Source organism: Pinus tabuliformis, chromosome Q (genome assembly GCF_031772625.1).
Source record: "Pinus tabuliformis cultivar Carrire ecotype Pingquan chromosome Q, CPIR1, whole genome shotgun sequence".
In the NCBI taxonomy this organism is placed as follows: domain Eukaryota; kingdom Viridiplantae; phylum Streptophyta; class Pinopsida; order Pinales; family Pinaceae; genus Pinus; species Pinus tabuliformis.
The window spans coordinates 1352355525-1352379051 of NC_142296.1; the positions used below are offsets into that span (position 1 = coordinate 1352355525).

Here is a 23527-nt window from a genome sequence, read left to right on the forward strand (position 1 = left end):
AAAACTGCTCTACAACCCCAGCGTCTGCCCAATCTAGACTGCGTCAGCCCCTCTCTATCTCACGTTAGCCCTGCATCAGCCTTTCTTGGCCTGCGTCAGCCCTAGGAGACCCTGCGTCAGCTTTCTGGGCCTCTGCGTCAGACACGTTGGCCTTTCTGGTGCTCTGCGCAACACTTGGTTGCCTCTGCGTGGCCCTACATGAGCCCTTGCTGGCTCTGCGTCACTCTCCTTGGCTGCTGCGCTACTCTCCCGGCACAATCTCTGCCTTCTCTGTTTCTATGTACTCAATGCCCCTCAGCTGCTCTCCCGATCACTGATTCTATCTCTCTTAGCAAACCCCGCTCTAGAGAATAGAATGACTAATCACTCTAGTGTATTCTCCAAATGACCCTCAAGCCTCCTCTTATACTTTTCCTGTTGACATCTCAACGGCCGAGATTAAGTCCCTAATCAACGGCTAAGATTAGATTTGGCTTGATCCATGTCTTTTGGACCATTCTAACACAGATTCATATTAATACACATTAATATTCTATTTTTCCTAAGTTTAGACTTAGGGACTCCATTAAAAATATTAATTATTTTAATATCTCTTGATCTATTTAGAATCTGCCTAAACCCTTTCTGGGTATTGGAGATCTAATGTGCCCCAACTTCTCCACCAAATTTCGTGGCTAGAGCACATCCGATGCTACTCCAAATCAACACTTGCTCCTATCTAAGGAGACTCCTTTACTCCCTCTCAAATCTAGAGGAGATTCTTGACTTCCTTTCTAATTGGAAAGTCATATCCACAAGCTTTCTAGCCTGTTTCCATAAGAGTATCAACTACCAGTTCTTCATACCTACCTGGCTCCCTTTTTTCTCTGCATCTCATCGTATCAAGCCTGCTTCCTTTCGAGGTATCATGGAGCCATCCTCACTCTTCAATCTTGTGACGGGATCCACGTCAATTTTCTTGCTCATCACTTTCATTTTCGACATCATAGATGAAGGCATCGCATTGAGCCTTTCCATACTTCAAGATGATCATAGCTTCCTCATGAAAGTGATCTCCTTTCACCTTTAGGTTATTTTCTCGCACTGTTATGTTTCAATCCCAAGATGGGCACATCTTGACTTCACAGTTGCTAGGTACCAGATATTGAGCTTCCCTCAACATTCTTCATACATGCCATTCATACAATTGAACTTGCCTCAACTATCATCCTGCGATATTCTTCCAGGTAGCAAAACAATATGTTAACCAGATAACCATCAATAAATATTAATATCAGACTTACTTCATTGTGACAACTTTCTCAACATCAATATCTTCAAGGTCTATCTCCATACGATTCTTTCTTCATACATCAGAGTGCCCAAGGATCGAACTTGATTACCAAGTTACCATTATCTTCTGGAGATTATACTAGATGTTGATCATTAATAAATATATTCTAGCGAAAAAGTTCTTAGCATTTTATTCATTCTTGAGTAAGTTAAATTCATCCTCTTAGGCATCATACGAAAGATTCATTATGCATATAATCAACCTTTTCTACAAGATTACATGAATTCTACCCAAAGGTTACTTTAAACATGCATTATGAACCTTCACAATCATCTAGCTATATGTATTCCATAATGAGCCCTTTTCACACTTGATCTTACGAAGCTTGTCTTTCAGCAGCAGCTTCCTCTGATCGTTGCGATTCTGATATAGATCTTTCAATGTTTCCCACATCGAAAACAGAGTCTCCTTCCCATGGAGGCTCGACACAAATTGGTCTCGAACTCCCTCCAGGAGCATTCTCCTTGCTCTACCCACACATTTCTTCCATTCCGCCAGTTGAGTAGCATCAATCGGCTTGGGGACTTCTTGATCAATGAATTCCTTTAGACCGTTATCCTCTAATACTGCTTTCATGCGATCCTTCTAAGCTATATAATTTGAGCTGCCATCAAGGGCATACTCGAATCTTAAACCACTGAATGCCATAGGTGAAATAGAGATGTGATAAGAACTCAATTTCAATATTCAGAAACCAAACTTCGAACTTCTCCTTCTTGTATATTGTTCTTCCTTGATCACCTTTGCTCTGATACCATGTAGAAATTCCCACCTGTAGATCACCTGATAATGCAATATACTAAAGCAAAATACTTGATCTACTTCTACAAACAATTATGTGGAAGCTTAATCGAATATGAGCAAGATCAATTGAACACATATAACTGATAAGAAGAAATCAATCACACATAACACAGAAGAAATAACCAGGGGAAAGCACCAGCCTAAAACCCCAACTCTATATTATCATACAAGTGGAAATCTTGTCCAAGTTACAAAAAGAATCAGCTCAAAAGCTTTCCTGCTCTCTCTGTAATCAAACAATGAAGCTCATAGACTCAATAGACAAGTATATATCCTCCTCAAGTCCTCCAAGCCCCTATTTCTTTGCGCAATTTTTCTTGGGGTCCAGTGAAGCCACATGTGTGAATTGGCCTCATCACACTCACTGAACAAGAAGTAACAATGCAATTCTCTCGGATAGAAATCCTTCTGCATGAAAGGAATATTCACCAAGGAATATCCTAGCAACTGATAGTACATTATCCCTCCATCTGATCTCAACTGGGTCTCTGTCTAAACTGACATGCATGAGTTATGTATGAGAGAATATTCAGTTAAATGAAGAGCAGCAGTTATATGCAAGCATGCATTAACTAACTGAACTTAATTTAAAGAACCTATTTAAATCAATCTAACTGGACTTGACTCAGTTAACTGAGCCAATTAATTACTACTCAAATTAGAACTCATCCTTATCTCTTTAACTGATGGATAAATTCTTCAATTAATGGAGAAATTGTTGCATGTCCTCACATAGACTTCAAGTTTGATTTTCTTTAACTAATTAACTCAAGATGAATTAATTAATTAATTTACAAACTGCTGTTAATATCAAATTCGAATTTTACTTCCTATTATAGTTTAGGGACTGACTAAAATAAGAAGGTATCCCGAAATGCTATTTATAGAAAAGTTATTTTTAGCACTTTCACTTTTCATCCATTGTTGCTAAGTTCAACACTGGCTGAAACTGCTATTTATAGCAGTGCTATTTTTAGCATTTTCTATTTTTAGCATTTCTTGTTGCTATCTTCAACATCTCCTTATTTCATTGTCTTCAACAATGGGTGTTTGATACCTATTTCTGGTATATAAATCTTGATGCTAATGAAGCCTTTCTTAAATATTGGCCCTGCAACTAGGGTTTCTCACAATCACTGTATAGACCTTGAGAAAATGCATTTCCAACCAATAGTTTAGATCCCACTACAAGGTGTATTCTCTTGTTGTCTAGAATGGTCGTTATTAGTCCACAGCACTTGTATTTTTTAGTTTCGTTCTTCCTTGTACATATGCACAGGACCCTCGGCCTAGAACACAGATCCAGATTCTTTGAAATTCGGCATAATCCTCAGGCCTATTCTTCCTCCATGCTTCCGCTCTACTACAAGGATATCCCTCCCTCCAATCCACACTCAATTGGATTCAAACAACCCTCCTATAGCTTTTGACTCAAGGCTTCAGATATGTGGCTATTGGTGCCAAGTTCTGAACTAATCTAGGGAAAAAACAATGATGAAAACAGGGATGTTCTAGGTCTTAACTAACCCAGAAACTCGGTGACATTATCTCAGAGAATTTTGGCCCTCAAGAAGATTACAAATAGTCCCTAATAATTTCAATACTTTCAGTCTTATGCACAAAACTTTGATCTGATTTCAGAGGTCTGATATAATACAAGTATGCTCAGAAAATGGCCTTCCTTAGATCAGCTTCACCTCTAGTCACTTCGGCCTTTTAGGATTATGCAAACAGTCCATAAATTTTGGCTTCTTGGAGAAATGCAAAACCCTTCCAGTGATGTTCCAGCTGCCTATACTCGTGTCCTTAGCTTTGATACCATGTTGGAAAATTGGATTAAGGCAGCATTTAATCTACTTTTCCTTACATGGCATTTACTTATGATATTATGTTCTTGATCTTGATTATCATTATGTTCTTATCATCAAATAAATGCCAAAACAGTGAGGATCACAGCCATACAATAATGAACACAAGACATAGGCTCCAAGCCCGGGCAAAACCCCTCCAAAGCGAAAACCCAACAGAACTTATTTTCCTATAGAATCAGTTTCAAAGGAGACTTCCAAGACCAAACCCTATACCATGGCTCCTACTAAGACCAAGTCAGCCAACCCACCTTTCCACACAAGGTCTTCAAAGATGGTGAAGCAGAATCTTTCCAAGAAGAGGCTCTTCTAGCCTTTCAGTCTCACAAACAAAATATGTTGTCTCCTTCTGTAATTTGGACCTGAGGAAACCCTAGAAGAACCTAGGTACTTCACACGTGGGAGCAGAGATGAACGAATTTCAGATCTTCAACACCTTCTAGGGCAGATTTGCTTCTTCGCTAGGCTCTTCTAGCCTCTTTGCATCCTTCTCTAGCCACAGACCTTATCCAAATGAAGTGTGCTTATGTGTGTCTCAATGGAGGTCGAAATCCTTCCTTATATAGCCTTCCAAGTGGCTCTTAAAGCCCACTCTAGGCCGACTTTAGCTGGCTGGCCAACTTGTTCTTGGTACAAGTGCCCGCAAGGGTCTTTTACAAAGTGACAATGACTCTTGACTCATGACAAACCCTAGGAGCATTCAATGGATGCTTGACCTAATGACAAAATGACTTGAGCATGAAACCCATGCTTTACATAAATCATTTTCTTTTGATCTTTACATCACTTTTCTTTTTTCTCTTCATAGATACATAAGAATTACATCATGACATGAGTAAAATGACAATTATGAAGACCGAAACTAGCTACATTCTTCAACACTTTTATCATCCCAAGAATCAATATTTCCCTACCTTTAAGAATTCCCTCCTATACTTAGCATCTATTATTCTTTTATGAGAGTAATTAAGGAGTGCTTGCCTAGAAGGGCGTGCTCAGCGAGTTAGCCTAGATTTACCCAAGAAGGAAAGCATCTTCTAGAGTTTGTTAGTGCTAAAATGGACAAGTGGTGTTTCTATACCCTTCTCATAAACTTTTATTATTATTTCTTGGATAAAAGGACCCAAGGCTCTATAGACTTTACAAAGAAACGCTTTATTGATTATTGAAAAATACAAAAGGACAAGAGTCTATAATGGATGAGCTCTCCTCAGTTGCAAATCAAAAGTTCAAGTAGAGAAAATGTCCCTTAAGAATGCCAAGGATATTGTAAATTCGTAGGTTTGAGGGAGGAAAGCTTGGGGGATTTATGTTATCTTTTGCTGAAGCATAGATCATATTGATCTAGGGCTTCCATATCAACTTCTGTTGGTATATATCTCTATCATCAGATCTCTTACATACTTCTTGTGAACTGTTTTAGATGCTAGAAAGGATGTTCTGGAGATGTATTCATGCCTTCCTTGTTCTTTGATGTAATAAATGTTTGTCGACGAAGAATAAAGCGGTTGTTTACTTGTATTTGATAGTTGTTTCTTATCTCTTTACTTTGTTGATTGCATCATATGCTGGTTGGTTTTGAGCCAGAGCATTTTAATGCTTTTATCATAGAGTTCTTTGGGTTGAGTTAATTGGTAACGTTCATGACACATGTATAACATACCTTGCTGATTTCTCCTTCATATCACAAATCAGCAAGTAATATTTTAACTCAATTTTCCCAAAGGACAAGGCGTTCTGTCTTACTTCTCGTCACCCTAAAGATCATTAAACACACAAATCAGTAATCTGATTTTCAGATCTGTGCAAATAGACAGGGTAATGATTTGATCTAGGGAAACTCCCTTGTATTGGTGGAGAGCCGGCCTAAACTGAAGGAAGGTTCTACTTAGCTGACAGTGGATAGAACTTCCAAGAATTGCCCTAAGGCTTGTAACTAGAAGATAGAAAATTGAACTTATCTTGTGTGCAGATCCAGGAGGTAACATTATCTAAACTTCTAAAGCAACCACTGGACTGAAAAATGGATAACTGAATATTCTTTCTACCATCAATACCATACATCAATCTAGTTAACTTCTATGTGTTTCCTAGAACAGAGACTGAAGAATTCATAAATATCATTAAACTTACCTTTATTCCCAGGTCTTGCTCCTTGTCTGTAGCCCCAGTAAGTATAGCCAACAGCTTTTGGATGTTGCTGTCTAAAAGAGTCCACAAAACCTCTATTCAAAAAGTTATCTTCAAAGGACATCCTTTCTTCATCTGTGAATCCTGCACTTTTGCGGTTTCCCTGCATGAAATGTTCCCTAAATTAAGATAATTGCACCTGAAAAAGGTCATTTACATCATTCCAGACCATGCTCTTTGTGAATAGGAATTAGAGGCAAAATGGTTTCTTTCTGCTAATTTATTATAGCTAGAATCCTTCCAAGATTGAATCAACTAGAAATTCTCCCCTCACCAAATTTATTTCACTAGATAGAAGGTATATTGAGGTTGTACCTTACTTTAAATCTAGACACAAAAGAATTCTTCAAATACAACAACAAAAGAGCAGAAAGACAATAACGACCTTTTCTCTATGGCAAACTGATAGAGCAGATAAGACAATTCAAGTTGAGATAATTATTTCAATTTTTTGTTTCCATACTATGTGTCATACTATATTATATCAAGAAATAAAATATAGTAAATGGCAGTCTTCAAATATGTCTACTCCAACCAAACACACCACATAAAAGATGAAAGAAAGATTGAAAAAGCCAATTTACTATATACATTGACAACCAGAAAGATTAGTAAGGCTTACATCAGGATTGTAGATGTCTATCTCTTCATGTGCACAATTTAGGTCGCCAGTGAAAACTACTGGCTTTTTCTTTTCCAGATCCTGCACGCAGAGGTAAGGTTGATTTAGTCCATTCTTTTGCTTCCACCTAAAATTCAATCAGTTCAACTAATAGCAGTGGGAATACAATTCTCATTGAGAATGATCAATGTCCCAAATCATATCTGAGCAACAACCTAATTACTTATATATAGTTCTTCCAAAAATAACTATAGGGAAAGAGGAACAAAAGAATGAAACATGCATTGTAGATGCTTTCCATAATTCAGATGAAAAAGAATGAAAAAAGAAAGCAGACCAGTTCATAAAATATAAGGCAAAAAAACATAAACAGCAATCAAATGCAAACAATTCTATACCCCTGAACTTCATCACGAAATTAAATCTGCAAAGCTCCCCAAAGTAGCCTACCTCAAGCTTAAAACAACTATAAAAATATTCTAAAAGCCTCGATGCATGTGAAACCAAGAGACATTTTCCACTTTCGCAAAAGTTTGACAACTGCAGTATGCTATTTGTTATGACCCAGCATAAACTTACATTGTATCTTAATAAGATTTTACTATACCGGTTAAGCATAAGAGTCTTCCATTGCACCAAGTTGTACCAGTCAATAACAGAAAACACAATGCTTAACATCCATTTTAGCTCAACCTTCGCTATTTTTCCAACCATACCATGTAGAACAAATATTCTGCTACTCTGAACTAAAAAAGATAGATATTTTCCATCTTGAGTGTATTTCAGATGATCAAAAGTTTCATGTTTTGTTGAACACGTTATAAAACAAAATCCTTTCTACGAATCAACATAATAAAAACCTACAAGCGTATGGAAATCAATCAGATATAATTAATGCAAATGTGGAACAGAAGGAAAAATAAATATCCAGATTTCAGACTATCTCAAGAAATGGCTTATGTAGCCTCTTTGGAGCACTCGAACACTGGCATTCAACCAATTGGAAAGGATATGTGCATAGTACTGCATACATATCCAGCAAACTTTTGGTGTGTCAGAACTAAATTGCATTAGTAAGCTCTTAAAGTCCATGCGTACTTACTTTCAGGTAGCTGCTTAGAAATGGATCCCATTGCTGAACCCTGTAACTCTGCTGACAGACAAAAATCTTTAAAAACAAATGATACTATACCGTTGTTATATAGGAAGAGCAAATTTGAGCAAAAAAGGATTATAAATTATAATTCATGTCTAAAGAACATCAACCTTTGACAAAGATTTTCCTTCTGGCATTAAAATAAGTAGTTAAAAATGTTAACGAGCTAACCAGTCTTTCTAGTTTTTGACCAGAGTTGGGCACATATCCTGCTACCAAGTAGACAGTATCAAATTCTATTGTAATTAGGCGTCCTTCACCGTCATGGTCTGGAATTCCAAGTCCAAATTTTACAGACACGGGTTTGATCTGCTAGCACAGCATACAAGGAACTTCATGCATTAATCCATCTACCAAAGCTAGGAATATATTTTATTTGAGTTGATATTATTTATGAAGATAATAAGGAAATCTTGAGCATTCTCTAAAAAACACAAAATTATTGTTCATATATAACAGTGAAAATCCAAACATCTACAGAACACAAAGCTAGCAGACTACACAGGTCAGCCTATCAATGAAGCTCCTCATTAAGCAACTCAACCCAATATTTTTGGAAAAGTGTTTGAACAATAGACAATGGAGTAGCGAAGGCTATGGACACAGATAATATATCATACGCTTAATTGATATTTTAGAAAGAAATCTGCCAGCACTATGTACTCATCCATGAAAGAAAACCCTCTTGACTACCAGATTGAAGAGTTGTCAAGTTGCTTGAGAGGAGGATTATTGGAAATTTCAATTGAACTCTGCAAACTATGAAACTGAGCTGAAAGAATAGTTCTATTATGACTAACAAAGAACCTCAGCCACCACGGATGTGAAATCAACCTGGGGGTCTAAAATCTTAAGCATGCCTCATAATTACACTTTCCTCTTTTGTTTTTGGGTTGACAAAGCATGGCCCATTTCAAGGAAACCAGACATGAATTTAACTTTTTCCACATTTCCCAAGAATATAAGCCATGTGTTTCATGCATTATAAGCAGGTTTGTTATGACCTTTTGGTTTCTAAAAAAGTTTTAAACAACTGGAACTTAAATTTCAATTATAAAAACTAACGGTTTACTGCATATATTTATAGAACTTTCCTATTTTTTTTCCAGGTAAACAGTTTCCTGTTTGACAAAGCCAAGCATTTGAATTTCTTTCCACCAAGGGAAAGGCTGAGGGGACAGATGCCGGTGTTTAAACACAGGGCTGATTGAAGCTGTCCTAAACCACTCTCAATTTCAATGGAGCTTTGAGAGGCAACCAGGGATCTGAATGCTATGTGGGTATCTCCATGGATGAAAAGGTAAAAATGATGTTAACCTAACTAGATAGGACATGTGTGGCATGGCAACGACTGCACCTGTTTTCGACGCAAGCTACGTGGAGGTGTGCAGGCTGTGTTACAAGTACCCAGGGTGTGTGTGCAGATGCAAGTGCATACTCATAGTCAGGCTGCATAGGTGCAGATGCAAGAGCGGTCTCTAGATGAAGAGGTAGAAGAACAGATAAACAAGAAGAGGAGAAGATCAAACATAGCAGGAACAACAATAATAATAATTATGTTGCACACAGATGACATAACCCTGACAGCTAGAGCATTGAGCAACTTGCAAGATAACTTACTGGAATCGGGAAAAAAATTTAGCGGAGATGGAGATGAATAGATAGGACGTGTGTGTGCAGGCATGGCAACGACTGCACCTGTTTTTGACGCAAGCTACGTGGAGGTGTGCAGGCTGTGTTACAAGTAGCCAAGGTGTGTGTGCAGATGCAAGTGCATACTCATAGTCAGGCTGCATAGGTGCAGATGCAAGAGCGGTCTCTAGATGAAAAGGTAGAAGAACAGATAAACAAGAAGAGGAGAAGATCAAACATAGCAGGAACAATAATAATAATAATTATGTTGCACACAGATGACATAATCCTGACAGCTAGAGCATTGAGCAACTTGCAAGATAACTTACTGGAATCGGGAAAAAAATTTAGCGAAGATGGAGATGAATGCAAATAAGGCCAGATTATGACAGGGAATCGGGATCAATATGTTCAGCTTCAGAAATGAGCAGCCAGAGATAAGCCAAATCAATAAATACTTGGGCTAAACTCAATTAGATCAATGGGGACATGTAAACAATGAAGAGACTTCAAGGACAGATCCAGGACAACAAAGGTCTGGGAATTGGGCACGCCATGTCTTAAGCCCTTAACAAGTCTATACAGAAGTATTGGCCCCCCTATTCTTTTAGTATATTCCATGATCACAAAGCATTTTCATTTTTCCCCTCACGCTTTCAGTTCAATTACCTTGGTGCTTTCCATTGGTTCCTTCTCTATTCATCCTGCTTCTTCGTTATGCCCTTTAATTGGTTAAGTATATGCATTGGGATAGGAATGATAAATTTTTAAATGCTTAGTTGCACAATTAAGTTTTCTTTCAATTGACCTTTGGCATGTAAACAAAAGGTGACCTTGGTGGTTAGCATGGTGACCTTGCAGTCGTCAAAGCCACAATCCCTGCAACGCCGGAGGCATCGGGTGGTTGGAACACGAGGAGGTATCGTTAATCAAGCCTTTGCTTGCTTCTAATTGGCTTCCAACCCACAACCTACTCTAAAGATTGGTTCCAAAACAATTAAGACAAAAGGCATACTTAGAATAGGCATATAACTAAAAGTAACCAAGATTCTTGCATCACACCTAAGTCTTAGGATTTGCATAGCATATAGGTTAGTGAAGCATCTAAGCAGCGATTGTCCATCCGGTTACTTGGTATTTAATTGATAATAAGCAATAAGTTGACTCCATAAGGCACTGGTCTCACATTTGAATTCAATCTAATCCTTAAATCTTGCTAAAATTAACCAAGTAGCTAGGCCACTCAATCATGTCTCCCGAACTCGTTGGTTGCCAACTTGTCCTTCGTCTTCACATTTCCATAGAGGGACTACCCCCCATAGCCTGATATTGGGAGACAGCTAGAACAAAGAGGTCTGGGATCAGTGTGGCAGCCCCCGACCTGAGTCATTGTCGCAGTGCCTATACAATCTAAGCAACAAAAAATTTGGCGTCGTTGTCAGGGACAAGTTTCTCGTTGTCAGTTTCTCGACATTTCTTCCATTTCTATCTTGCATCTTTTATCTTTGCATTTGAGCCGGCAACGCAACAACATTTTTTAGCGCCATTGTTGGGGATAGTTTTATCTTGTTCTCGACGTTTTAACGACATTCTTCCTAATCTTCATAATCTTCTAATCCATTCCTCTTAGCCAACAACGCCACAACATTTTCTGGCTCCTGTATTTCATCATTTCTCATCTTTTCATCACCTTATCTTTTTTCCTCTCACTAATCCTTCCATCTTGTTTATCCACACCTTTAGCACCTGGGCATTTAGGTTGGTTTCCTGTTTGGGTGGTGACTCCACTTATTCATCCATTCACAAGAGCTTACTCTAGAAGGAATCCTAGTAGCTTAGTTAACCCTGCTCCCAATCCTAAGAAGGTTCTAGGAGCTCGGTTAAACAAACTACATTCTAAAGAGCATTTATTATTTCTTGGACAGGAAGCCCTCTCTGACCTCCATTTGCTTTTCGTTAATCCTCCCAATCAAGACTTCATGGTTGATTATTACAGGCCTTGCAACTTCACCAACATCCAGGGATATCCACATGATCTACCATATGACTCTACCATGAACAAGCTTTTGATCTTTCAGGGAAATAACGCCATCAATGTCGAAGCTCATATAAAGGGGTTCAACACTTTTGTTCAGAGATATGCTCATGCAGTTGCTTACACCAATGAGGATGTTAGAATGAGATTGTTTGTTTTGTCATTGGAAGATAATGCACTTGATTGGTTTCATGACAAAGCAGATAATGCCTTTGACTCTTTAAGAGCCCTCATTGATGCATTTAAAGATAAATTTGGGGATAAAAGAGAAGGAAAGTACTTGGTCAAAGAGCTTAATACTATTAAGAAGAGGGAAAATTAAATAGTTGAAGATTTTAATCAAAGATTTAATGGTCTTCTAAAGGATATGACTCAAGACTACAAGCCTCTTGACAAAACAGTGCTAGAGCAGTATCTTGAAGCTTTCAATGGTGATACTCAATATGAGATTAGACATGTCAAGCCTGTTACTTTAGTCGTTGCCCAGAGTATGGTTGAAGAATTAGAGAAGGATAGTTAAGCTTCAGGTAAGTCAGAGATCCCAAGTTTTGAAAGAGGTACAGTCAAGTCTAAAGGGAAAGAAATTAAGGAAGAAGAGCAAGACTCAGTTAAAGAATTAACTTGAATAATTAAGGAAATGAAAATTGAGCATGCTAGGACAATAAGTGATATGCAGAATAAGCTAATTCAGATGGAAAGAAGTTAAATGCAGAATATGCAACCCAAAAATAACAATAATAACAAGGGAAACAGTAATCCATGGCCAAGGAGGAATCCTCCAAATGATTAAAGGCCTCCTACTTCACTTGAATCTGCTAATATTGTTGATGAGCCTATCCCTTTCTACAGACCTTGTGAAAGCTTCCACGACAAAAGTGCATGTGCCTTAGCTAAAAAAATCTTTGATGAAGCAGCAAATGAACAAATAAATAATGTTGGTCAGGATTCATCTAGGAAAAGTCGTTGTGCAATATGATTCCTTCATCATTCACCATCAATAACTTCGGTAATGAAAAGATCCTATTACGCAGATGTATGGTGAAAAGCCATCTCAAGAGCAAATTTTGGGAATGCTCGTGTCCAAGAAATTTGCAGCTGACTTAGGTAGTTCTATTCAGATGGACTTATCTTATGCCACTATTCCCAATGCAGCAGGTGGTATGGTCGGATTATACAGGGAAGTTGAAAGAATATATCATGTCAAGGTTCCGAAGAGGCTGGAGAATGGCGAAGAAATCAAGCCACAAGGTCATCCACCGCATTTTGAGTCAGAGTTCATTCAGCTGGTGTATTACTTTTCTTCATTGCATCTTCCATCCTTCCTTACGAGCAGAAAAAGGAGTATACAGTATGATAGAGATGTACAGCACAATGATCAGAATCTTCATCAACCAAAGAGGGTAAAGTTTCAACAAGAGACACCTGATAAGCAACCTATTGATCTATATGTAAGCAAAGCAGATGTTCAAGATTGTGCCACATCGATGACATCTAATGCCATAAGGCATCTTTTGTATAGTATCTCTAACCCTACTCCTCTACATTTATGTCATTAGCTGGTTTTATTTCACGCATTTAAGTTATATATATTTTAGTTTGTTAGAGTAGACTTTTTCTATTCCAGCAAATTTACTATGTATGAATGATGATTTGAATTTTGAATGGATATCTATTTTATGGACTTTTGTTTGCTTAGATGCAGGATTTTGGGATTCTCACGCTACTTCATGGAAGCAATGTGTCCCCATTTGGAGCCAGATGTTGCACACATTTTCTCAAAGTTCCAAGGAAGCAGTTGTACCAAATTTTTCAAAGGATCAAGATCATCAACCATCAGCATTTTGAGCCATTGTAAACCCATTCTACAAATTGTAATGTAAATGATCCTAGTAAGACCGTGTATGTATGTAAAACCTAGGTAAGCCTATTATTTTGGCAGCAAATTTCATCCTAGGAGGTTTTTCGTCTCACTGATTTATTTGTGTTTCTAAACATGGATAATTGTACGAGTTTTTCCCTCCAACCTCACCCCAAAGCTAGGGTGGAATTTATCGTCAAAGTCTTAGGTGAGTCCTAGTGTTTTAGACAAGTCTTCTGTAAAAGTGATTTGGGAATAATTTAAACTAACTGGCTAAATTATTTTCTTACAAATCACTTGGTCTACTAGATCATATTGTGCCGCAAAATTGGGTAAATTATTTGAGGGTCTATAACGAACAGGTATCCCCCCTTTTCAGGGTTGAATTATGTAAAATCTTATGTAAAAAAGTATTTTAGTGCATGGTCCCTCATACTTAGACACTGTGGCTAAAATATTTGAGGGTGGAAAAATAATTAATCCCCTCAAGTGTCGATTAATTAATTTTTCTAGCAAAATCAAATTAATCCTAAACCAGAATTTAATTAATTTGAGTCAAAAAATTAAAATTCTAGAGCAATTAAATTCTCCAAGTGGAAAAAATTGTGGCTCTTAAAGAAATTAATTTTTGGACGTCCCCCACCAAGGGAATATTGGAAATTTCAAGAAAAATTGTCCCCTTGGGCCTTGGTGGTCAAGTCAAAGTCAATTTTTTTAGGAAATTAGCTCAAATTAATTATTTTTGCGCTCATAAAAAACCATTTTAATGAGAAATTCGAAAATTCCTCAAAAATAATTATTTCAATGACAGAGATTAAAAGATCGTCAAATATTTATCAACAGCTGAGATTATTTTGACGACGATCAAGCCAACTAGCCATTATTTTCCACTTGGAGGATTTATCTATAAATTAGAGGTCATTTGTGTCTCAAGTCATCTGATGTTTGGCTAATGTAACTCTGTAAATCTGATGTAAGGCTATTGTCCCGCTGGGAATGTTTTGAATAATCATAATAAAAGACTTTGGGGTGCAGTTCATGGTGTCTTAATTCTACTGATTTGTGGTGTGTGTTGGGCACGGGCATTCCTATATTGTGCTTTATATTTTGTTGAATCGTTATTTTATTGTAAATGATAGGAACATTCTATTGATAAGTTTTGGGCTTATCTTAGGTGATCTGATTCAATGTTGTTCTAACGGTTTATTCTTGAGAAATTATATAATGTTTGTGTTAATTTTAGGTATGTTCTATGCTTAGAGCAAATTTATTTCAATTTTCCATATTAGCTCAAAATCAATTCCAGATTAGCAATCACATTTAGCATGATAGTAAAATGCAGATAGACCATAAACATAGATCGCAGAAGACATACCAAGACAAGAGGACACAAGATGTGGCGCCAGCCAGGGACAAACCCCAATGTGGGGAAACCCTTGATCAATTCTTCCTATGTTCTTCAATAGTTCAGCAGAAAGAGAAAGAGTACATATACATCAGAAGTCAACATTTTGACTTGACAAAATAAGAGCAAAGATCTTCTTTAAGAAGATGACACATGAGGTAGCAGATCTGTACTCAAGTGATTCCATCACCATGCTATACCCATCATTGAGTTGCACCTCATCATCATGCTACACCAATGCTACACTAATCATCATTGTGTTGCACCATGTTGCACCCATCATCATTGTCACCTATATGCTGCATACTGCAATACTGTAACTCTGTCATGGAATAGGCTTAGCAGCTTGCTATGGCTTGCAGCCCAGCAAAGCAGCTAACTGTAGCAAGAGATTCTTCCAACAAATCTCATGAATCCTTTATACATACCCAGACATAATTTAGATACAACGTTGTTTGCTATACTTGACTTTGTTGTCAGCACTATCATTCACCAACCAAGTAAACAGTCCTAGGAACAAATCATGTAAAAACAAATATGCTGCCACCTACAACATCATGATGTAATACAATTACCCTTGCTGCAGTTTTAGATCCACTTTCCTTTCTGTGACTAAGGGTCCTTTCATACATAGAAAAGGGTTCCTTCAATTAAGGCTTTCCTCCTAAATGTGTTCCAGTCAGGATGTCCTCCTTTAGGACTGTGACAAGGGCAAGACTAACCCTCCTTTGACAGTGGATGAGGGCATACCTGAATGCATCTTGAACTCATGTTTGGACAGCGATTTAATGTACAATTTGACAGTTGCTAGGAACCTTGTTAGCAGGGGCTTGAACCTCCTTCTTGGACTGCGGCTAGGGCAGATAGGAGCCTCATCAAACTACAGATTAGGGCTCCTAGATTGAGTTGCATATTAGTGCCTCTTGACTACATTTATACTGTGGATTAGATCCCTTCCTTGGACAGCATATAACTCTCTTCCTTGACTACGTGTTCATCTCTTCCTTGATAGCGTCTAGGGCACCAACTTGTGACACTTGATTGGACTACGGTTAGAGCTTGTCAAGCCCTTCTCTTTACAGCGAATACATGCCTCCTTTTGGTGCCTATGAAGCCCTCATTGACTGCGGCCTAGGAGTCTTCTTTCTCTGCGGTTATGACCCCTTCAGGATAGCGTTAGGTTGCTTAGCATATAGGCCTCTCCTTGCTGCGTAATGGAATCATCCTTCACCTTCTTGACAGCGTTATAGGGTATCTCCTTCCATGGCTGTGATTTGATCTTCCTTAGGGCAGCATTAGGGCATCATTAGGCTAGCGTATATCCTAGGGCACTCCCTCTAGATCTCATCTTCATCAAACCCAAAACATAATGAACAGAGATCACAAGAGTGTGTATGACAAATGACTTAAAGTCCTCTTCTATTTATACTAAAACGTGGAGGATAAGTGGGGGCAATTTGGTTGTTGGTCGACCTTAACAAATTGTCCCATAACACAAATAAATTCATATCTCCATGAATACATGTCGAAATCAGATGATCTTTAGATCAATCCTACACCTCTCGACAAGAGGAATCCAAGAAAAATATCAGTTGCCATAAATAAGAAGACCCACATGGAGTTTGGCCCTAGTTGCCAGTTTTAACAGTTTGCAAGTTCCTCATCCCTTGGGCTCCAAGTTCACAAACTGTGGGCACAAGTTGACTCTATTTGGATCCTGAATATTTTTTTATGGTTTTCTAAATTCTCCAAGGTTATGGTTTGGTATTTATCTTTCGAAATACATCTGGCCATCATCAAAAATTTCAAAAATTTATTTCTCAAAAATTCTCCAAGCATTGTACACTTGTATATTTTGTAAATATATATTGTAAAAATATTTTATTTTTCTAACCCTTGTTTTGCAGCTAGGGTTTTCTAGGGTTTTGAGATTTTTAAATTTTTTGTATATATTGGGATTTTGGGTTATTGTAAATTCATTTGTGCAAGTGAGATCAACGTGGATTAGAGCTAAATCTAGACCCTTGAGGGTAACATCTAGCCTCTAAAACCTTTTACAGGGCCAGCTACTTAAGTATTTGCAGGAAATTGAAGAGCTGAAGAAAAATAATATTTTGGACCAGGGGTTTCAAGCTTTTAGGACTCTTAGGCCTAGAATTTTCCTCCAAGCCCTCAGCGTTAGCCTCTTAAGCCTCTGCATCACCCTTCTTAACTTTCCTAAGGCTGGTCGTAAGCCCTAGGGCTCTCAACCTCCCCTCTAGGTCTTGTTGCAGGCTCTAGAGGGCCTCACTTTCCCTTTTGGCCCCTTATCCCTCCTCTGCTAGCCTCCTTCTCCCGTACTCCTTTCTCTCCCTTCTCCTCAGTCTCTTCCCCTTTGTTCTCCTCTATCCCTCCTCCACAACTCCTCTCAGCCCCTCCTCTGCCCTCGGTGCCCTCTACTCCTAAGGTCGCAGCCTCTTTGGGTTTGCGATGGCCCCTTAGAGGCTCGCTTTAGGGTGTTGCAGGCCTTAGGGCCTCAAAACCCTAGGTCGCAACCCCTCTCTTGCCCAACGGCACCCTTCTTAGGCTTGTCATGAGGCCTATTAGGCCTCTTTGCCCAAGCCACAGGCCTATTTTGGCCTTTTCCCTTCTCTTGTGGCCTTCTTCCTAGCCCTAGTTTGCCTCTCCTTCATCCCTGCTTGGTCACTTGGATTTTTGGACTGAATATAGGTGGGTTTTGCAGAAGAAATTGGCTCAAGTTTTATGTTTTTAGGTGCCAAATCCATTGGAAAAATCTTGGCAACTTGGGCAAGCAATCTTCAAGGCCTTGGGCCTAAGGTTTGATCTCTAAACCCTCCATTTTCCTCATTGTTTGTTACAGCTCTCTGAATACAATCATAACAGTGGTAAAAACATATTTAGTTGGCATAAAAAATCACACATAAATTCCTAAATGCTCTAAGAAATTCATCGTATAAATTCACTAGTCATTTGGTGAAGTGAGCATTGTTTCTTGAGCATAGATCTAGCTGATTTTTGTTGAAGGTTCTAAATTTACTTAGTTTAGAAACCCTTCATGCACTTTTTCTGATTTATTCCTACCTACTTGTTATTTTTTTTCAACAAGTTATTTACAAAGTAAATACTGAAAATAAACACTAGTGCATGCTCAACATATTACAGATCAGCAACTAAAAGAAACAAGAACAAACACACCACATGACACCATTGTTTTTGGACCAATGTCCCCAGAAAAACCCAATGCGGGAAAACCGGTGCAGATATCTGAGGGTTTTCTTATTAAGCAATATCATAGTACAATCTGGGTGTTGAAACTGGCCTACCCAACAGAGAATTCCCTTAGAAGCTATCCCTCACAGTTTGAGAGAAATCCCCTGGCTGAACCCCAGAAAATCCTTCCAAAAGCTCTTGAGCACAAAACTGCTCCTACAACCCCAGCGTCTGCCCAATCTGGATTGCGTCAGCGCCTCTTTGTCTCATGCTGGCCCTGCGTCAGGCCCTCTTTGTATCACGCTGGCCCTGCGTCAGCCCCAGGAGGCCCTGCGTCAGCTCTGAGAGCCTCTATGTCAGCTGTGCTGGCCCCTCTGGTGCTCCGCGCAACATTTGGCTGCCTCTGCGTGGCCCTGCGTGGGCCCTTGCTAGCTCTGCATCACCCTCCTTGACTATTGCGCTGCTCTCCCGGCACAATCTCTACCTTCTCTGATTCTTTGTACTCAATTCCCCTCAGTTGCTCTCCCGATCACTGATTCTATCTCTCTTAGCAAACCCTACTCTAGAGAATAGAATGATTGATCAGTTGGTGTATTCTCCAAGTGACCCTCATGCCTCCTCTTATACTTTTCCTGTTGACATCTCAACGGTCGAGATTAAGTCCCTAATCAACGGGTAAGATTAGATCCGGCTTGACCCATGTCTTTTGGACCATTCTAACACAGATTCATATTAATACACATTAATATTTTATTTTCCCTAAGTTTAGACTTATGGACTCCATTAAAAATATTAATTATCTTAATATATCCTGATCTGTTTAGAATCTGCCCAAACCCTTTCTAGGTATTGGAGATCTCATCTGCCCCAACCTCTCCACCAAATTTCATGCCTAGAGCACATCTGATGCTACCCCAAATCAACACTCCCTCTTAGCGAGGATTATGCTCTAGCAATACTCCTCACTGAGTATTACTCTGATCCTCCAGCATCGGTACCTGTGATGATGCTAGGCCTTCCTTCCCAACATCCTCTACACTTCTGCCTCCTGTACTGTTGCCCATGGTTCTGCCACTGCCACTGTTGCATCTGTACGACAGCTCCCTCTACATCCACGCTGCTGTTGGTCCTTTCTCCCAGCACTGCATCCGCACTGCACCTCCTCTCATCATGTTTCATCGTGCTGCTCACTGCTGCACTGCAACTCAGTTACTGAGAAGTAAGTAACTGATCTCCCAACTAACCTCCCTGTTGGGCTAGAGACACCCACTGATGCTGAAGCTCCCTCTGCCGCTGGCAAGTGCTCCCTCTCTGACCTCTGCGCTACTCTAACAACTCCCTGCATCTCGCACCGTTGCACACCTCTCTGTCCCGTCCTGCACTAGTGCAACACTCTTGTGCCTCTTGCACTGCTACAGCCTGCCAACTTTGCGCTGTCTCAGGACTCCTGCACTGTAGCTCTCTCTGCCACTCCATCCGCATCCGTCTCTACCCACTCAACCAGTCCTGCTACTCCTCTTCAAGGCTCCCGTAGCAAGGTCTAATCCAAGATGCTGGGTACCTCAAGGATTGTTAAGTTTAGGTATGTTCTATGCTAGAGCAATTTATTTAAATTTTCACAGTTAGCAATCACATCAACATTACAATAAACTACAGATAGAACATAAATATAAAATCGCAGAAGACAAGCCAAGACAAGAGGACACAAGATGTGGCGCGAGCCAGGGACAAACCCCACAATGTGTGGGGAAACCCTTTGATCAAATCTTCTTTTATCTTCAAAGTTCAGCAGAGAAAGAGAGAGAGAGAGAGAGTACAATTACAACAGAAGTCAACACTTTGACTTGTCTAGATCTAAGCATAGATCATTTTCTATAACAATGAGATCAGTTGAAGACATTCTGCTTCAACTGATTCTCTAAGGTGACTCCTTCACCTATCATCGTGCTGCATCTCGTCCGTTTGCTGCACCTTACCGTGTAGCACCATCATGCCGCATCATGCATCATCATGTTGCCCATAATCTTTATGCTTCATGCATCATTATGATGCCCATGACTATATTATTTCTTTATTATGCTGAACATTAGAACTTCTTCTCCTTATAGACTGTAACACTGCTTCATATGCTGAGACATATAGATCTAATTCATACTGCTCACTGTGAAGTAATATCACAATGATCATCACCAAGACTCTGCTACAGGAGTATCCTAAGTTTGTCATCTATCTGAGATAGATATGTCGAGATGCTCAGGGTGCTCTCTCCATACAGGTATGCTGAGAGGGTAACCAACCTTGGTTCTACTTCTCCTTAACCCATCCGAGGAGGCAGCTTGAACTCTTATACACATCTCATCTCAATGCGGATCCGATTGTGTGATTGCGGCTTCCATGTGTTGACTGCGGCTATACCTCAGGAATGAACAACATGTGACTGCAGCTCCATGCATTGACAGTGGCTACACCTGAGGATAGCGTATAAGTGCCTGACTGCATTGATGCGGATATATGTCTCCACGAGCAGTGTATCTCTGCATGAACTGCGTATAAAAACTATGCTACCAGATCCACTGTACACGGAGCTTGTTATGATGACTGTGTTGATTCCACGAGCAACGTATCTCTGCATAACTACATTTCCAGATCCACTATACACAAAGCCTGTTATCATGACTGCGATGAATGTGAACAATATATAACATGAACAGCGTATCATCATATCTGGATCTGCGTATATATATATGACTGCGTATAACGTGAACAATATATATAACATGAACAGCGTATCATCATATCTGGATCTGCGTATATATATATATGACTGCGTATAACGTGAACAATATATATAACATGAACAGCGTATCATCATATCTGGATCTGCGTATATATATATGACTGCGTATAACGTGAACAATATATATAACATGAACAGCGTATCATCATATCTAGATCTGCGTATATATATATATATATATATATATATATATATATATATATATCTGGTTCCATGCGTATAACGTGAACAACAGCGTATCATCATATCTGGATCTGCATATATATATATATGACTGCGTATAACGTGAACAATATATATAACATGAACAGCGTATCATCCCAACATATATATGAACTCACGTATCTCTTCATAAACGGCGTATAAGTGTTGTCAGTAACCACGCTTCCAGATTCACTATGGATTAGGGCCTGTGAGCATATATCATGACTGAGTTGATGCGTATCTCTTCATGAACTGCGGCTAGGTTTTCCCAGAACAACGTATTACTTTTCTTCTTTGCTGTGCGTATTTCCATACCTGAATGCGTTTCCCATGACTATAATTTAGGACTTGTTTTACTGCGTTTCTTCTCCAAGTCTTGTAGGTCTGCGTATCTTGAATTGGGTCTGTTTGTTGCTCATCCTCGTATGCTTGCAGCTTCCTGCGGTTAGGGCATCACCCTTGAGCCAGCGTATCTTTTGGTTTTCTCCTTCCAAAAACCCAGACGTGGAGAGGAGATCACCTTAAGAATACGTGTGCCAATTGACATCAAAACTCTTCTATTTATACTAAAGCAAGGATGATGAATAGACACGTCGGTTGAGCTGGTCGGCTTGACTATAATTACATAAACAAAATAAATTCATATCTCCATAAATACTTATCGGAATCAGATGATCTTTGGATCAATCCTACACCTCTCGACGAGAGGGATCCAATAAAAATATCAGCTGCCATAAATAAGCCGACCCACATGGAGTTTGGCCCTAGTTGCCAATTTAATAAGGATCCTGCCCGTCATCACCTGTAGTCCGCTTGACTACAGCTTGATGTCTCCCCACTTCTGCTCAAGTCGTGTGTGTGCACTCATGACATAATCATCGTCTGTCAAAACTTCCTTCTTTGCCCGTGTTGGTGCTGCCTTAGTCTCGGAAGACTCTCCCTTACTCTTCTTCCTTGGGCACTAGGTCGCATAATGACCCATCTCCCCACAGTGGAAGCACTTGATCTTGGAGAGATTTTTCTTCTTCCGCTTCTCCTGCTTTCCCTCAGATGCTAGGGCCACATCCTCCTCCTCCTGCTGAACTTTGATCCCTTTGTTGTTGCTACCTGTCTTTCACTGTCGTCTTATCTCTTCTTGGCGAAGAGCTGCCCACATCTCGTCCCAAGGTAGGAGAGTTCCTCTGCCCAGGATACTTTGGACAAATACTTCCCAATCTTCTGAGACAACATTCAGGGTTGTCCTCACCATAAGCTCCTGATTCGGTGTCGCTCCTATAGCAGTCCACTGGTCTCGGATCTCATTCAGTCCTCCAAGGAAGGTGTCAACGATTAACCCTTCTTCATCTCATACAACCTCATCTGGTTCTCGAGCAGCATTCTTCTCTGCACAAAAGTATGCTGGTACAGGTTCATGAGAGCCTCCCACATCTCAATTGTTGTTTCCTTCTCGTCTATATGTGGTACCAGATGATCCTTGACCCCGTCAAGTATAATGCACTTGGCCCTCGCCATCGCCTCTTCGTACTTGTCGTTATCATTGGGGTTGACTGGGATAGCTATAACCTTCCTGGCAAAGTTCTTGCCACGATTTCTGTCAAGCACTGATAAGATTCTGGCCTTCCAAACTGCAAAGTTCGATGCTCTGTCCAGTCTATCCTAGTCTCTTACCCCATGTAGTGCCATAACGCTCCTCTACTTCCCTCTTGGAAGTTCTTTGTTCGACTCCTCTGAGTCTCTACTTCCCGTCTGGAAGTTCTCTTCTGGACTCCCTCTAAATCCTGATTTCCCTCCTAGAAATCCTTCTGCCACTTGTCGAGATGTCCCCTACTCTGATCGTCGTGTGCAACTGCACTGTTGATCCAGGTTCCTCGGCTAGAAACCCTCGATAACAACTCCTTTGGCCCTGCTCTGTCAGGTACTGTTCTGACTACAGTGCCTCACCAGCTCCACTCTGCAATATTTCTGCAGCCTTCTAGACTCCAACAACTGCCTCTCTGTGAACTGCGTCAGCCCCTCTCTGCCCCATGCTGGCTCTGCGTCAGCCCTGGGATGTCGTGCGTCAACCCTCTAGCCCTCTGCATCAGCAACGCTACCCTCTCTGAGGCTCTACGCAGTTCTCGACTTCCTCTGCGTGGCTCTGGCTAGCTCTGCGTCACACTTCCTTGGCTTCTGCGCTACTAGAAACAGCGTCTATCACCTCAGGACAACTGTTTTCTACTGCTATTACTCCGCTCGGCTGAGATCTTTTAGTCCTCTTGTGATCTACAATCACGCTCTGATACCATGTTGAAGTTCCTAAATTTACTTAGTTTGGAAACCCTTCATGCACTTTTTCTGATTTATTCCTACCTACTTGTTATTTTTTTTAACAAGTTATTACAAAGTAAACACTGAAAATAAACACTAGTGCATG

The 23527-nt window shown here is 39.8% G+C and overlaps 1 protein-coding gene across 2 annotated transcripts in view; it reads right to left on the minus strand.

Annotated features, from left to right (window-relative positions):
- ARP (apurinic endonuclease-redox protein) overlaps window positions 1–23527 on the minus strand; it is a 197351-nt gene that overhangs the window by 56668 nt on the left and 117156 nt on the right. For both annotated transcript variants that reach the window (XM_089386334.1, XM_089386335.1), the window contains exons 7-10: window positions 8145–8282; window positions 7920–7967; window positions 6818–6898; window positions 6139–6298 (exon numbers count right to left, since the gene is read on the minus strand). In XM_089386334.1, the coding sequence (XP_089242460.1) occupies window positions 6139–6298; window positions 6818–6898; window positions 7920–7967; window positions 8145–8282 (427 nt within the window). The remainder of the gene's footprint in view (window positions 1–6138; window positions 6299–6817; window positions 6899–7919; window positions 7968–8144; window positions 8283–23527) is intronic.